The following is a 17,866-nucleotide window of genomic DNA, read 5'->3' as shown; positions in this document are numbered from 1 at the left end:
TTGATTTGATTGTGTGTTGTTTTTGCATTTTAGCATGCATATATATAGATATATATATATGCACTTATATGTTATATTCTTATCACTTCATTATAATTTTTGATTATTAGTAAAGTAATAAATACATAAATTAAAATCTACTAGTTAACCATATGTTATATGTGATAAAAATATTTCAGTAAACTTTTCCCATTGCATAACAACAACAAAAATTAAATAATTAACGTTTCCAAATAATTCCAGCCGTGTTTTGAAGCACTTTCAAATTTTTTATATCAACAAGTTCCAGAACCAGACAAACATAAAGACATTACAGAAATAGCAGACCTAATCTGCAACTCTTCATTCTTTTCCTTTAATAACAGAATTTTTAAACAACGGGGTATCAATGGGTAGCCCCATGTCAGGCTTTTTATGTGAGCTAGTGGTAAGGAATAAAGAAAACAAAGTTATCTCAGAATTTGAAGAAGATGTATTTATTTTATGGAGGAAGGAAAATATTATCTCCAGATTCATAGACATAGTAAATGACAACAACAAAGATTGAAGCTAAACTTGAACAGAAAAGTAAAAGTAATGTGCATTTTCTAAATATTAATATCACCTGAGGATCAGAATGAATTAGCACAAAAGTGTACATAAAACCAACATTCAGTCCCCTATATATACTGGCCAAATCAAATGACCCGGGACGATACAGTGTCTGCATTCGGGGCTTTAATTAAAAGAGCCCATGTGTACAACACAAATATAGTGGACCAAGATGAAGAATTAGAAAGAATTAGAGGGATAGGTAAGGAACTGGGATATTCGAACAAATGGTTTATGAGTCTGGTTAATCATCATAACAAGATCACTACCACTAAAACGAAAATGAATGAGACAGTTCATGCAAAGTTCACATACCAAAAAGATATCAGGCATATAATAGAGGAGCTTTCCAAACAAAAGAATTCACACATGGTATATAAAAGAGCTCCTAATTTATATTGTATACCGCAAAATGACAAGGATCAACCCCCAGAAGAAAACAAAGCAGGAATATACAGGATCTCGATAATTAATGAAGAGCTTAAAACAGCATATGTTGGAGTAACTAAGAGGAATTTAAAAATCAAAGTTAAAGAACACCAATATAATGTAATGAAAGGAAAAGAAAACATAGCCTTGGCAGCATTGCAAGCTTACAAGGAACTTCGGTACTGTGGGAGGAATCTAAAATCATTAAGGAAGTACACTCGCCATCTACAGCTATGAATAAAGAAAAAATTGAAATTTTTAAACATAACCTTAGAAATGAATGCATTAATGCCAGGGATATAGAGCAATTTCCAACAACATGGAGATACGCTATTAAAAAAGGACTTCGAACAAGTAATAACACTGGGTAACATGTACAGTACAATAATGTTGGACAGTTGTCAATCTTAAATACTATTGTATTAATATTTTTGGGAGATAGTTTATTACTATTATAATAATTTAGGATTTAAAGTTAAAAAGTTGTTAAATATATTCTTGTTAATTCCACTCAAAATTTGAAAAAAAATGTTTGATGTTGTTCTGAATTCGAACACAATTTACCTCACAATTTAGAGCCGAAAAACGTAGTAAAGAAAATTTAAATACCCCAGTGGTAAAGTGTTTTATATTTAGTTACAATTAATTAAATTATTAATTACTATTAAAATTTACCTTATAATTTCAATCATTTTAATATTGTCGGGTATTGGTTGTAAATCCAATTTATCAATATTTTTGTTGATGTCGACTACTTTGGTAATTCCTGTGCTTACATTTTTCCTCATATTTTTGAGAGCGTCTTGTAGATAATCATGCACTGTAGTGTTAGGTAAAGGTTTTTTGAAATCTTCTTTCAGTTTATCCAGGCCAGGATTTACATCATTTTCCAAAATTAGTTGTATTCTAATTGTCTGTAAAAATATAGAACTATATTCCAGATTGTTTCTTTATGTCAAATATAAGAAATGCAGACTTACAACGCATATATTTACATTATAATACAATCTATTACAGTAAATTGCTGTTTTAATTTCATAAAATTTGTTAAAATATGATATTACAACCTTTAAAAATTTATAAAGTTAATCTTCTACACGACCAGATGAGAATTAAACATAAAATACATTCAAACTTTAAATCAGTCCAGCACCAAGGTACAATTCAAGGTCAATGCATTAATTAAATAAGTCCTTTTTGACATATATTTATGATCTAAATTACATTGATTGCAGATAGGCATATCCAATTAGTCTGCAGTGGAACTTAAACTTTGAATTAACCAACTGTTCTTCTGAGCATTAAATTTTAGAACGTTAAACCTGAATCATTCCACTCTAGAAATTTAAACCTGAGACAGATTTTAGAAGATTTTGAAAACTTTTGTTACATGAAATATACTTTGGTGCTGAACTGATTCAAGGTTTGAATGTTTTATTTTTAAAAATTCAGTTGAAAAAAATTTGTAAGACAAAATATTCTTAATATTATATAAATAATAATATAAGAAATTTAATATAAAATTAATATGATGTAATTCATTTTACCTCAAATATCAAATCAAGAGCAAAATTCCTTTAGCTATTAGGGCTAAAGAATTACTAAGAAGTTTGGTAGGTGGTTAGGTTGCCATCACTTGTTAAATTTAATAATTATAAATTAATTAATTAATTTAATTTAATTTAATTTTAGAATATTATGGAAGAAAATGTCAGCCCATAGTAAGACTTGATCTTGTAACTCCTGCTCACCATGCAGATAAATTGCCAACTATGCTACCTGAATTATGTCCAATCTAATTAATTTGAAATTTAAATATCAAATTAAATTCACAATACAGTGGAACCTCGCTTAACAAGCACGATTCGTTCCAGAATCTTACTCGTAATGCGAAACGCTCGTTAAGTGAAACAATTTTTCTCGTAAATTAATGTAATACACGATAATGCGTTCCATGCCAAAAAAAATACTCAAATATTTTATGTATAATGTTTATTCAAAGAAAATTATACAATATACATTGTTAAGGAGTGTGAATCATCATCATGTTTTCTTCTAGCGCAAAATGAACCAACCTGAAATGTGAATTTGATTTGCAGAAAACAACATAAAAAAAAAAAAATCGAAATTTAATACAAGATGGCAACATAACTGCTGACCTCTAGTCAAATCCTTTAATTTCTAATATTTAATTTATAATTTAAATTTATGGGTCTTTACATAGCTCAAGAATTTGGCATATCGTTTGGCGTGTTTATTTTATAATGGGCTATGGTTGTTGATGTTTATATGTAAACTGTCTGAACACAAGTTTGGAAAAATTGTGTAATCATGAGTGACACTAATACACTAGCAGAAGGAGTGCTAAACACAGGCTGTTGTAACATGTGCACAATCTGGGACTTCCCCTCTTCTTGTCACTCGTTATGCAAAACGTCGCTCGTTAAGCAAGTCATTTTTTTTTACAATTTTTTTTGCTCATTATGCAAATTACTCCTTATGAGAGGTGCCCGTTAAGTGAGGTTCTACTGTAAAAGATTTAAATTGTAAATTCAGTTTTAACTATATAAAAAGATGGTGATCAAATGAAAAGTTCACTTGTGAGGAGTATATTTAGTGACATCAGAATCACTAAGTACACTTCTCAAGAAGTTCCAAATGTTATTCTTTAAGTTTGTAGTAAATAAATGTTCAAAATTTAAGTGTTTGTATGATGTTAGAAAGTTTCTTTAAATCTTTCCTGTTTGTAGGAACTAAGACAACCTTTTTTGGTGCCATGCTTTTCACATATAGTAGGACAATCAGATAATGAGTGACAGAGTCCAGATATCGGTGAAGACACCCATAAAAATTTCTGAGGTTTATGTAACTTGAACCTGAATCTAGATTCTCCAGAGTAACGAGTTATCACCTGGATTATCTGGGCATTTTTCCTTGGCTTATGATAATTATAAAGTTATAACTAAGTTAAAAAAGAAAAGCTATTAAAAAAAGCTACATTTTTGGACTAAATTCTTTTTTTTTTGACAAAAAAAATAATATTTTGAGATAAGCTACTCCATTCACATATTTCCATTTCTGCCTCCAGAATACAGATGACACATTGATACTTACTATTTACATATATGAAAAGTTATGAATGTCCAGAATACATTTGAACAAAATCTTCTTAGTGACAGAAAAACTTTTCTTTTACAGATGTTTCTTGGTTTGATATGCATTTAGCATCGACACTCTGCATACTCGCATGACAAATTATATACATTATACATATATAATTTTATAATTCCGATATTTTAACATTTAACAGATATAACGTAAGAGTAATATCACTTACATTATATTATATTATTTGAATTTATTTTCATGACTTATTTTGCATTTATAAATTGAAGAAAGGAAAAGACGAAAGAATATATAGGAAAGAAATAAGATGGAAATTTTTATGACTTCTTAAAGATAAGACAATGATATATTTTTCTGTATCTAATGCTTTTCTTTTCCAGAAAATTAATTTTTATTTGAATTTTCAGTTGATTTACTGATAAACGGTATATTCATTATCTGTAATGGTTGAAATTAGAACCAATTTTGTCACAGAACAGCCTTCTGCACATTCTGGAAAATTAAATTTCATGGTATCCATTTCATTAAATCCGAAAATTAAACTGGATATTGTTCGATTAATAAAATTCCACATCATATTCCTCCTGCAAAGCTTTTATGCGTAAAAGTTTTTGAATGCATTAAACATCCGTCTTCAGGAAAACTACTATTGAATAGTACAGAAAAAAATTACATAAATGGAATGTATATTCTATAGGTTTGAATTTAATTACAAAAAAATTCTAAATTCTTAAATAATAATATGTAAAATTGTTTAATGGTATTCCATTTGTTTTATTTTCTTGAAAAAGTATTTTAAAATATTTAATTTTATTCTTAAGATGTGAAATGTTTTGAGTTTTCATTTAAATACAAACTGGAAATCCCAGATGTTCTATTTTAACATTCTGACAGCCAATTTTAAACTTTAAATTGTAATTAAATTCAAACCTATAGAATATACATTCCATTTGTGTAATTTTTCTATACTATCTGATAATAGTTTGTCAGAAGATAAACATTTCATATGTCTGAAAATATTCGCACATAATAATAAAACTTTGACATAAGACGTAATTTTATTCATTAAATTCTGCATCAATGGCCTGAACAAATGCTTGGAACTTTGGATTAATACTTGCTACGCTAGTTGGGTGACGAGAACTTTTTTAAGAATTATTTGTAAATAACGATGTTGTAGAAAAGGATATCTTTCAGATTTATCTTACAAGCATCAAGTATCATCAAGCATTTATTTCTCTTGTAAGCATCTCTACACATTTGTGTCATATGCTGCAATATTAAGCTGTATATTCACTTAGTATATAGATGCAAGTAAAAAGACCTATTAGACACAGTTCGTTTTCTGTCAGAACATAAACTAAAAGCTGAATCAAAGCACTAGCAAGTCAATAATATTGTTTCGGGGACCATCTACAATGAACACTTTCTGCTACTGCAGCAATGACATCACCATTGCATAAGAAAGAATAAAAAAATCATGAGTGCTTGGGCTACTGTCCATGGACATTGTTACTCTGACCCCAAAGTATCTCAAAAATGAAATCATGAATCTAAGATTTTTATTACATTTTTAATTTCCTCGTCTCATAAGTAAAATGACAAAGTTTATAATCAACACTGACCAATCAAATTTTGAGAACAAACTCAATTCTATTATGATATAGAAGAGGCTTTGTTAATGCTCTGTCTCAATTATAAATTATATATTATGCTATGTAATAAACAAAAGCTAAATAAACAACATGCTTATCAACTCATTCAGGGATTTGGTGGAAAAAACTGATATAATCCCATGCTAGGAACTTTTTGATAAAAAGGAGGATTGTGTTTCAATTCGTTAGTGCTTTAATATGTAACACTTTGTTGATGTGGATGTACAATCAAAAAAAAAAGAAAAAAAATACAACCAAACTGTTAAAGTTTTTTAGAAGACAGCTCCAAATTTGTTAATAACTCATTTTTTTAATAATTTTGCAGGTTAATTTAGGGGCTTTTTCCATTAAGTCCCTCAATTAGTTCACACACATGATGATGAAGAGAAGCATGAAAATATTTCAGAATATAACCTCTCATTAACTGCCACTTTTTTATATGTATTTATTCTGATAAAATTATCTAGCAACATTTAAACAATTTAGTAAAAAAAAATATTACATTTAAATTAAATAATTTCTTTAAAAATTGTAAAACAAAGAAAAACAAGATTATAAATGAACTACCAAATTAATTTTGCAAATAACAGTCCAATATCCCTTATTCCTTGTCCATTATTTTTGAAGCAATGGGCAGGTGCTCCTAGATAATTGCCTATTTTTCCCTAATGGTAAAACCAGCACTGCTAAAATTAATATTTTAATGAATAATAAGGATATTTGTTATCTTATAATAATTTAGATATGTAAACTTAAAGAAAAAAGCCAGTATAAACAATGCTGAAACTAACATTTTTCCACTTTAACTTGCTGAGTGTTCATACATATTCAATGTTTGCATATTGGCAGATGTTTGTTTACGTACTCTCAACTACCAATTTATATTAATTGTTTAATGAAAATCTTGATAATCTTGTATAATGATAACCTATCATTACAGTAGAACTTTTGTGTGTGATTATGCAGCATTACAAAGATGTATTGTGTTGCTGTGTGCTGGGATGTATCGTTATTCTCCTTTATTAAGATGCTTTATTTTTAGATTCTGTTCTGCTGAAAATGAAAAACCACAGACTAAAAATATTTGGCACTTTTATGTAAGTTTGCTCTAATAGAGCAGTGTTTTGCATTTTTATTATTACAACTTTAATTATGTTATAAAGCATATCAATGCATGTAAGCATTAAAAATGTAAATAAATGAATAAATAATTTATTGATTAAAAGATAAAAATTTTTATATATTTAAAAATTCAATTTTTGTTTTGTTATTTTACAAAAGTTTTCTGCATATAAATAAATTATTCTTACATTTAGCAAACAATGAAACCTAAGTTAACATTTAAAAAGAATGATTGTATTTAGTTTTGTTACGTATCGATTCCTGATGAGATAATGAGAACATTAGATAAATGCTATATATAATGAACACAAAGCACAAAACAGTTACCGAACAAAACAATCTTTATTTAACTAAAACAAAAACACAACTAACTACAATGCCTGAGGTGTGAGTGACCTAAATGAAGTTGGTTACCAAACATAGAAGAGAAAGTAGAAATTTCTATCATTCAAGGAATAAAAGACACCTGGAAGATGTGTAAACAAATAAATATAACAATATTTTTATTATGTTATTATATTTCTATTTGTTTATTTTAATAAATGTTTGGTTTTTTTTAAATGTTTTCAGTTTTTCTAAATTTTTTATTAAAATTTCTGAATTTCAATTAAAAGAACTATTATAGTGGTAGCATTCTTTGTTTTAAGGTGGCTCCATACATTTGCTATTTGCCAATTGCCAAATAATTGCCTATTCGGCAATCGGCAAATACCGCCACTTACTGACACAATTCGGCACGATACAGTATACTGGAAATGGTGAATACGGAATATTAGACACAAGTAAATCATCCACACTATTTAATATTAGCAAAATGTTTGTTTGATATTTGGAGAATACTGAATATGTGGAACCAGCTTTACAAAGAAACTGATTGATTCAATCTTCTACTGATTAGCATCTTTATTTAATTTTATACTATTTATACATTATTTTGCATTATGATAGAAATTTAATAAGCGATATTCTTTTGTTCTACAGCAGGCCTGGCCAACCCAAATTGTTTCGCAGGCCACTTTGATCATGCGTAATGTTACGGTGGGCCACAATTTAGGCAAACATGCTTTTAAAAAAGTAAAACAAATACAAAATAAATAAGATTTTATTGTTATACCAAGAGTTCGTACTCGTACCTGCGCATTATAACAATGACACATGCAAATTTTCATTTATTTAATTGTTTTGGTATACACATAATAGGAAACAAAAGTTCTAATAAATATATAATATCACTTAGCGGACCACACAATTTAACGTGACGGGCCGCATGCGGCCCGCGGGTTGGCCAGGCTTGTTCTACAGTAATAAAAAAATTATTCAATGTAAAATGAATGAGTTTTAAATTGTTTGTATGTTTATTCCACTCTTAAATGAAATCTTGCTTCAACTGGGAGATTATAAACAAATATATTACATTGTTGATGATGACTTATCACATGAGGTAAAATAACAAAGGTGTGTGTGTGTGTGAGACAAATCAAAAAAATATAAAAATTATTAATTTGCTATTTTCTAATCCTTTTAGTATTATTAATAATACTTAATTAACCGTGTTTTCCTAATTTTTTTCTTTGATTCACAAACACAAGTCGTGTTTCCATTTCAACACTTGGCGGTATTCCATCTTTATTTAGTTGATACGAGTTACAAGTACCATAACGCATTTCGAGCACTGCCCCTCCTCAGTCAACTAAACATCAAAAGGTTACACATAAATTTGTTTTTATAATATAACACAATATAGAAAAGTTATTCTAATATATTAAGTTAATAATTCTTTTCACATGACATACCATGAGCACATTATCCAACTCAGAAAGCATACGCATAGGGCTGGCACTACATTATACATCCAATTTAGGTTTCATGCATTCCTTTTAGTATTAATTAATTATACAACAGTGCTGGATTTTCAAATATATGCATAAATTAGCATTTTAAGCAATGTAAACTCAATACACTGTAAGTCAAGTTTAGGTATTCTAAGTTCAAGCCAGTATTTCACAAGAAATGTAAGAACACTTACAAAGATTCAAAATATAATTTACAGAATCACCATATTTAAACAAAAAAACATGCCAATCATAATTTCAAAATTAAAAATTATGGATTCTGAATGAATGTTAGAATGTCGACAATGAAATTACATTGAATAGGTTAATATTCATTTTTTTTAATGGCTGAATCTAGATTTTTAACATTTCACTGTATCACGTAATTTCAGTTTCTTCATATTTGTTTAATATTTTTTTAATTATTTTCATAACATAAAAGCATTTGAGTAAAAGTTAATTATTTTGCCAATTTTAAATATCTCAAAAAAAAAAAAAAATTTATAATATATTCAAAACTGCAATAATAAAAAGCAAACTTAAAGAATTAATATTTTCTTAAATGATATATTTAGGCTTGTTATTAATTCTTTTTAACTGACATTTCAAAAATTTAAGAATGTATGAAGATGGTTGTTTTAAAACAACCGAAAACATTCATTTTTATTTAGAAAGTGAATGATTAAGGTTATAAACCGCTGGATTTTTTGGTTGTTTGAGTGTATTTAATTAAGAATATGTTGCGGAATAATGAATATTTATGAGGCAATATAAACTGAGATATCAAGACATTTTATTGCAAATACTTACAATAAAATTTTAAATCAGAAAAATTTCTTAAAGAAGATAAATCTCAGAAAGCAACAAGAATATTTTTTGTGACCAAATTTCATATTATTTAATAAAAAGAATTCAAAAAGAACAGTTTTAAAAGGTCAAACAAATTCAGAAATTTAACGCTTGGAATATAGCCAAAAATTAAAATTATTGTAAAAGTTCACGAGTTTCATATCATGTAATTCTAATACTGAAGCTTTTAAAAATAGCTAAAATTTTAAAAAGAAAAAAAGAAAAAGAGAAAAGAATTAAAAGAAGATTTTATGTAAAAGTGCATATTCACAGTTCTAATGTAATACCCTCCATTTTCATGTTCACTATCTAATTTCTAATAGTCAAAATAAAATAAAAACTCTGTCTTACATCTATAAGCAGTAAAAAAAAGGTGGGAAAAAAAAGACAATGTAAAGAGGTCTCCTTTCAATTAATTAAAATGTTCTTTCATAATATCTATTTCAAGAGGGCAGAAAAGTGCCTGTTCAAAGAAATATATTTATATTCTTTTAGTCTCTTCTCTCTCTCTACGTGCCATATCAGGACTCCTGATGTCGGCGAACACCTGGTGTAGGTTAATAGATGGTTAGTAATGCACCAAGGTGTATCCTGGGGGAAATTACATCCAAAGTGGTTCCCCGTTGCCTTCTCTGGGGCGCGATGTTATGCGAGGGGAAATGCCTTCCGGGAGGTCTTGCAAGGGAAACTGGCTCCTATTCGGGTGTTACAAATGTGGAGAAAACCCGGAAAATTCCATGTGGCCAGCCTGTCCGAGCACAGCGCAAACCCGCGACTGAATCCCAGTGTTTAGCGACAGAACTGCTTGGCCACTGGTGGGCCATCTCTTCTCTAAGGATCTAAAAATTAATATCCTACTTATAAAATTAATATATGAGAATATCATAAAAATTGGAACTATAAATTCCTGGTATTTTAGCCAAATAATAGAATATAATGTGGCTAATTTACAGAGAATAATAAATTCCAAAATAATTAAAATCTAAAATTTTGTGTGTATTATAAAAAATTATAAAAATTATTCTCTAATAGTAGACTATTCTTTATAATAATCAAAATCTAAAAGTGAGTTTATATATATATATTTATTTATTTTGAAATTTATTATTCTCTGTAAACCTGTTAAGTTTATATTGCAGCTTAATCATTTAATGTCATTTCTTCATATTTTTTATGATAAATTACTGAAAAAATAATGATAAGACTTCTTCCATCAAAAGCTTTCTATATTTATATTTTTTTTTAATTTTTTAATTTAAAAATTAAAAATTATTTAAATTTTTATTTCATAATACACACAGTCCTTGACTTTCAAACAACTTGTTATTTTGTACATAATGCTTCCATACTCTTAAATCATTCTTCCTAGCTCAATAAGAATCTTTTAGAAATTATAATAATAATAATAATAATAATATAATTTTTTCTTTTCAGCCCTCCAGAAATGGAATGCCTTTATAAATGCAACTCTATTGTTCAAGTTTTGACTTTCACACACATTTTCTGGGACATATTTCATCTGAAAATGAAAGACTGTCTATATTTATGTGATATGAGTATACAACAGTTTTGTTATTGAGGAAAAAATGTGAAGAATCATTTCATTTATAAGGGAACCAATTTGTTCATTTCTAGTAAAAAAATAAGTTATAAATATTCAAATTAATATAAAAAATAATTTTAAAAAGTCAGGCAAGGAGTTTAATCGATATATCTGTCAAAAGGTAAAACATGTGTCCTAAGGAGAGCTCAACGAAGACTAAAACCTTGTGTAGAGCAAAAGAACAAAAGCTGGCTAGATCTTTATTTTCAGTACGAATACAGACCATGAAAGTAGGCCCATCAACCGTTTTGATTTTAGGAGTTTTAAACAAGAGGTGTCGAAGTTTCCACAAGGATGCCTGGCTTGTAGCAGCTCTTCCTATCATTGTGAAGGAGAATTCACCAAGCATTGGATTGTTCATCCAAGTAATTTTAAACTAAATATTAATTACCGTATTTTACGGACTATAAGACGCTACGGACTATAAGACGCACCTGAATTTTGGAAGCAATTTTTCGAAGAAAAAAGTGTGTCTTATAGTCCGTAAAATACGGTAAAAATTATCACTTTCAGTTCTATTTTATTAAAAATGAGAATAAACAGTCAACTGCATAATTTATTCTTATAGTTCATTATACATCAAAATCAAATTATCATAAAAATTATTCCAAAATACATACTTTATTGATATATTTATTCAGAGTCAGAACTATAATAATACAATCTTCTTTGAAATAGATATTGAAAAGATACTTGATCCAAAATCATTTAAATAAAAATGTTATATAAAATAATAAGCTAGAAAGAATAATTATAATTTTTGTTTTTTTTCCAATACCTATCATCACCAGTTAATTTGATTCACCAATTTTATTTTTTTTAATAAACTTGATATCTTGCCAAATTCAAGTTTGTATATTGTGATATTTTATGAATGCATACTCTATATTTAATAAGAGACAACTGTATATTGCCAAACATTTGATTACTACTTCAAGTAACTGATAGCATTAATTTTTATCGTCAAGACTAGCTCTTAAGTCTATTCATAACAGGTTCTTGACCTATTGGCTACTTTGTCCTGGAACATTGCCTGATTTGTTTTTATACATTATTTTATAACAACTTATACTTTATTTTCTGAATGGAGTGAAGTAATTTTTTACCTCGGAATTGCAGTTAAAGAAAAATTCTAATTAATAGTTTTCTAGAACCTACATATTTAACAGTTGTCTTAACACAAAATAACATATAGTGACCTGGTTTGCCTTTTTTTCTGAGTTTGGACATCAATTATTCTTTAGTGAGAATTTTTTACAATGTTTTCTTGATTCAGAAAAAACCGTTGCAATGAAAAGTTGAGAATAAAAAAAAAAGCAACAAATATAAGTAAATCATAGCTTTTAATGATAAATGACACTCATTAAATTTTGGGTCCAGAATGTAATATCTATTATAAGAAGACATCTCCTAATTTCAAGAAATTATTACAATATTTACAACTATGTAGATATTTCAGTATTTTAGATTAATTGATTTCCAATATGATAAATATTTACTATATTTTGTCACTTTAACTATATTAGAAGAAAATATACACAATACATAACATATATATATAATAAAATATATAAAAAATTATTAAGAGAAACTATTTTACAATAATATAACATTTTATAAAATCAAAATCAAATACAGCAAACACTTGAATTCAGTCAATAAAATATAAGACTTGATGTACCATATTTTTATCTTCATTAAGTGGGATTGTGTTCCACAAGCAACAGACAAAACTTTCCCTTCCTATATTAGATTACTATTACCCAAAATATCTCTGTTAAGCAAACAATACAATAGATTATATAAACAATAATAATCACACACCTTAATTAACTTCGAGTACTAACATTGTTGGACATAAATAACACCCATTTCAGGTCTTTACAAACCAAATTCAAACAAAATTGAACATGAGTTCCAATTTTTGAATCTACCGGTTAGAAAAAGAACTTTACAAAAGTTTGAACAACACATTACACAGAAACATGCCATGAAATGTTCTGTTACCTTATTTGAATTTGGAATTTGGGATGTAAAGACCTGAGGATGGGTGCTGAACACATCTGAAAACGTTAGTATTTGGAGTTAATAAATGTGCTAGAGTTTAGATATGTGATTGTTGTTATTTCTAATAAACTTTGAGAATTGATTGTATGTATTCCATGAATATCTTTAGTGCCATCATTTTGTAATATTCCTTTGACCCTTAAACTTGTTAAACAAAGTTTCAAAGTTTCATTTTCGGTCAATACTGTCAAACTCTTTGCATCAAATATTGGCAGAATGATATCAGCGTTTCTCCCTTTTATAATGGAAGAGAGGCAAAGAAAATTGAATAATTCTGACAAAGGAAAGTATAAAAGAAGCAAAACAAATCAAATAAGTTAAGTGTTGGAAAACTTGGCAAACATCTTGCTTGGGAAGCCTAGATAGCATAGCTGATTATGTCACCTACCTAGCCTGCAGTAGTACCTGCAGCAGTAGTAGCCTGCACTTTGTTCAGGATAGGTATCCATTCCAGACCAGCTTGTTTTTCTCGATTTTTTCTAAATTATTTATTAATTTTTAATTTCTAATAAGTTATAATTATTAATAGCCAAATAATTGCTAAAATTATAGCTCTGTAATAAACAGATCCATATATCAATTATTTAAAAACCTCCAGGTGTTGTAAAATATATGGCAATTTTTAATGGATTCCTGTCTTGAATGAACAAAGTCTGTTCCAGAGACCAGCTACCAAACCCTATTACTGTATTTTTCATTAATAAATTTTAAAATTTTCTATAAACTTGTATTATTTAATATTATGCATGTCAAATTATATTAATTGTAATACCGTAGTAAGTTATAAATAAATAAAATTATTAAGGCAAAATTATAAACAAATGAAAAATTTTCAGACATGTTATTATGGTATAACTTAATACTGAAGTATTAAACTCATATTTTTATAAATATTTATATTTATTTTTAAAAGTACCTCATTTTTAACAGAACTAGCGATTTCGGCCATATTTTCACTAGCTTGTTGTACAGTTTCCATACCACTATGTTCTTGGTCATTACCAAATAGGCCAACAGACAAAGCACCACTAAAAAATATAAAAAATATTTTTAGTTATTTTCAAAGCTTAAAAAATATACATATTTATGCAACAAGTTTATACTTCTTATATTATATATTCTTTATTCAAATTTAATATTATAGATTTCAATCCTACTGAGATCATCCATATCTAAACAAATCATCTAATGTTATAAAGGAATTACATAAAATAGAATAGAAATTTTGTCCCTAGACCAGTGTTTCTCAAGCTTTTTCTCATTGTGGACCAGTAAAATTAAAAATAATTTTACATGGACCAATAATTATATGCAACTATGAATTATTCTTATTTATTATGATTATATATGCTTATTTAGAAATAAGTTATTAGAAGAACTTAAGTTCAAAGCTAATTTATAGTAAAGATGAATTTGTTTCATTCTAACATTTTTATTCCATAATAAGCAAGTCATCATTCAAATTTATTTGAAATTAAAGGACAGTGGCGTAGCGTGGCCGTCAGCTGCCCGGGGCGGAAGAAAATTTCGCCACCCCCTTATTTAGGTATCTCAATTTAAAAGACTAAAATATACTGTAATTCTAAAGAACTTTTCAGCAAGAACAATCATCATCATTGTCTATTGTACAGGTTCAAATTTTTACAAGATAGTATTATTATTTATTGTGAAATTTTGCGGCCCCCTAAAAGTGCCACCCCTGCTGCCCCCACTATGCTACGCCACTGTTAAAGGAAACAGTCTGACAAATAAGGTCCACGGATCAAAAACCTTTCTATACCGAGACTACGAAGCAGTATCTCCTTCACAGATTATGAAGACGATTGAAAGACAATGATTGCAAATTACTATCATAGGATTTCTGTTTGTGAAAAACTGGAATTGTTGACTAAAAATAACTGTCGTTTTTACAACTCAAAATGTAAAATAATCATTGTTTTAAGGATTGTTTTTTTTTTTTTTTGGACAAACTTGATATTTGAATTCTTTTAGTTAATTTCTATCTTTACTCTTGTATCATTTTCCTAATTGCTTTTGTTATATACACTAAGTAATATTTTAGGCTTTTTTAATTTAGGTAAGTAACACATGTATGTAGTAAAACCAAAAAACTATGGAAGTGATACAGAGAAATGATAGATGTGGAAGCCTATACAAAATAAAACTATATATAAATTTTCTATATCAAAAAATTTACACCAATGATATTTTTTCTGGCATCAATTACTTGTTTGTAAGAAGTCATTGACACTTTTACTACTGCCAGTAAAAAAAAATGATGCATTGAATATGTTAATTCTTTTTTTTCATAAAGTATATAAGAAGCCGACAACTATTGGATTATATCACAATTATTTAAAATTAACTGGCGATGGTTATCTAAAGTTTAAATATATCTGGAAGAGGAGATCAGAACAGAGGTTCGGGTGGCATAACTGGCAATGCATCTGCATGGTAAGTGGCAGTTGTGGGTTTAAGTCCCACTCCAGGCTGATTCCAAAATTTTCTAAATTATTTAATTTAATTATAATTATTAAATCTAATAAGAGATGGCACCTAACAACTCCTTCTAGTGACAAATTATTTAGTAATTAATTTTAAATACTTGTGATATAATAGCTTGATATAATCCAGTAGTTGTTGGCTTATTATGTATGTACTGTACATCAAGTTTGTAGATGTTGGTGGTGTGAATTCATAATGTATATCATCATTATACTGAGATTAAGAAAAAAATTTTTTCTTTCATTTCAAACAATACTTATGGAATTATACAGTGCAAAAGTAAATATACAATTACGATTTTGAGAAATTCATATGCTAGGTGTTCATTATTATTTTTGTCTTTTATTAGTTCATATTCCTTATTTGTGATTTAATTTGTGTATAAAAATAAATGTTTTTTCTGCATGTTTTTTTCCATAATAACAACTGTATACCTACTTTTGAACCCCCTGTATGTGATGATGAAAAAGTGAGTCACCAACACCTACCCAAGGACAAAATGATCAAAAAAATGTTATAATTAAATATTTTCTTATAAAGTATGAGACTAAGCAATAAAATATAGTCTCTACAATGTTTCTTACATTTAAACATAGTAATAAATGATATTATAAAGCATACAAAAAATGCTTGGACTGCTCAATAAAATTAAATCTAGTTTAAGGCTTTGCTTCATCACCTCCACCTTTACCTTGCCCTCTTCCATGCAACTACCATCTTCCACATCACATATTTCTTCCACACACAGTAGGTATGTTATGAGTTCCTGATCAATAGACACAAAGGCATCAAAGTCCATACCAGCAGTTCTTACCTCCAGTAGATCCTAGTTTTCATCTCAAGTGAAGTCATCCACTTCTGTCAACCTTCATCATATCTGATCTTTCTTCATTGTTCTTCATATACCTACACTTTTACAAAAGTTCTAGATTGTGCATTGGATAACTTGTTGCCTTGCTAAAACAATAATGTGTTTGTCTTGCAAGATGTCAATTCTGAGAAGAACCTTTCTATTGCATCAATCAAACAGCATCAATCAAACAGTACTAACTACTTCCTATAAACCTTGAAGCACTTCATCACAAGCAAATCAACAGGCAGTATTGACACTAGTCAATTCAGGAGAGTTATTAAAATCCATCTTTATATCCTTCACATTCCTTAAGAAGGATGTGTATGAAGAATACATAAAACAATTGTCTACAAACAGAAATTTCCTGCCTTATGTATTGAATGTTGTATCAGGCATATTGTTACCCATGCTTTAAAGTTGGCATAGTGGGTCACAATTAGCTTCTTTACATTCTTAAAACACTACAGTTTTGTGAACTTTCTTTCATTTGTTTGATTGAGCCATTGCATGCAGTAGACCCACTGCATGCACTTCAGTTACACTGCACTTTTCTCTTTATGGCAAGGTACTCTTTTCAATGCCAATATTCATACAAGTAGGCAGTTGTAAAAAAGACTCATTTCATCTGTTTTATATATGTCCTGTATCTTATATACTTCCATCTATGGTATTGGTGTTCACAACAGCACTCTCTCCAGTCAATTTCTTAAATACCATGTCATGGCGTTGGAATACCTAATGTCTAATGCTTGGGCCTGCTGGTACCAGACAAACATAACATTTTTCAGTTCATTCTATGTTAGCTCTTTGCTTGTTTTCCTTTTCTAGGCTGGTGTACTAAACTTATCAGCCTGCTTTCTAATCTCCCTTTTCTTTACAATAATCAAATTTTGGGTTGATAGCAGTACGCCTAGTCACATCAAACCACTTATCTTTGATGCACAGTTATTCCTTTAAAGTTCAAACTTATTTCACTGGCAACACTAAGTGGAAGAAAACTATAATAACTATAAGATAATGCTAACAATAATAATAAGCACTGCAGAGAATCAGACACACACGTTCAACTGTGTAATGCATTCTCATTCAGGTGAAAGCATGACGTGAAATGATTTACACAGATACAGTCTTGTAGATTCATACAAAATTACTAGGTACAAGAGCAAAGACAGTATGAAAGTAGCAAAATTTCTAAATCAGCAATAGTAATTCTTTTATTTTTGTCATTAAAGGA

General features: G+C 28.5%; 1 protein-coding gene across 10 annotated transcripts in view; it reads right to left on the bottom strand.

Moving 5' to 3' along the window:
• The window catches only part of LOC136978874 (protein tweety-like), a 142,489-nt gene that overhangs the window by 68,044 nt on the left and 56,579 nt on the right, over positions 1-17,866 (bottom strand). For all 10 annotated transcript variants that reach the window (XM_067274697.1, XM_067274702.1, XM_067274698.1 and 7 more), the window contains exons 4-5: positions 14,191-14,302; positions 1,696-1,934 (exon numbers count right to left, since the gene is read on the bottom strand). In XM_067274697.1, the coding sequence (XP_067130798.1) occupies positions 1,696-1,934; positions 14,191-14,302 (351 nt within the window). The remainder of the gene's footprint in view (positions 1-1,695; positions 1,935-14,190; positions 14,303-17,866) is intronic.

The sequence above is a fragment of the Centruroides vittatus genome, unplaced genomic scaffold, assembly GCF_030686945.1.
Source record: "Centruroides vittatus isolate TY-2023 unplaced genomic scaffold, ASM3068694v2 contig_559, whole genome shotgun sequence".
Taxonomy (NCBI): Eukaryota; Metazoa; Arthropoda; class Arachnida; order Scorpiones; family Buthidae; genus Centruroides; species Centruroides vittatus.
The sequence above is the reverse complement of the archived record's forward strand: the minus strand, read 5'-3'. Positions and strand labels throughout refer to the sequence as shown.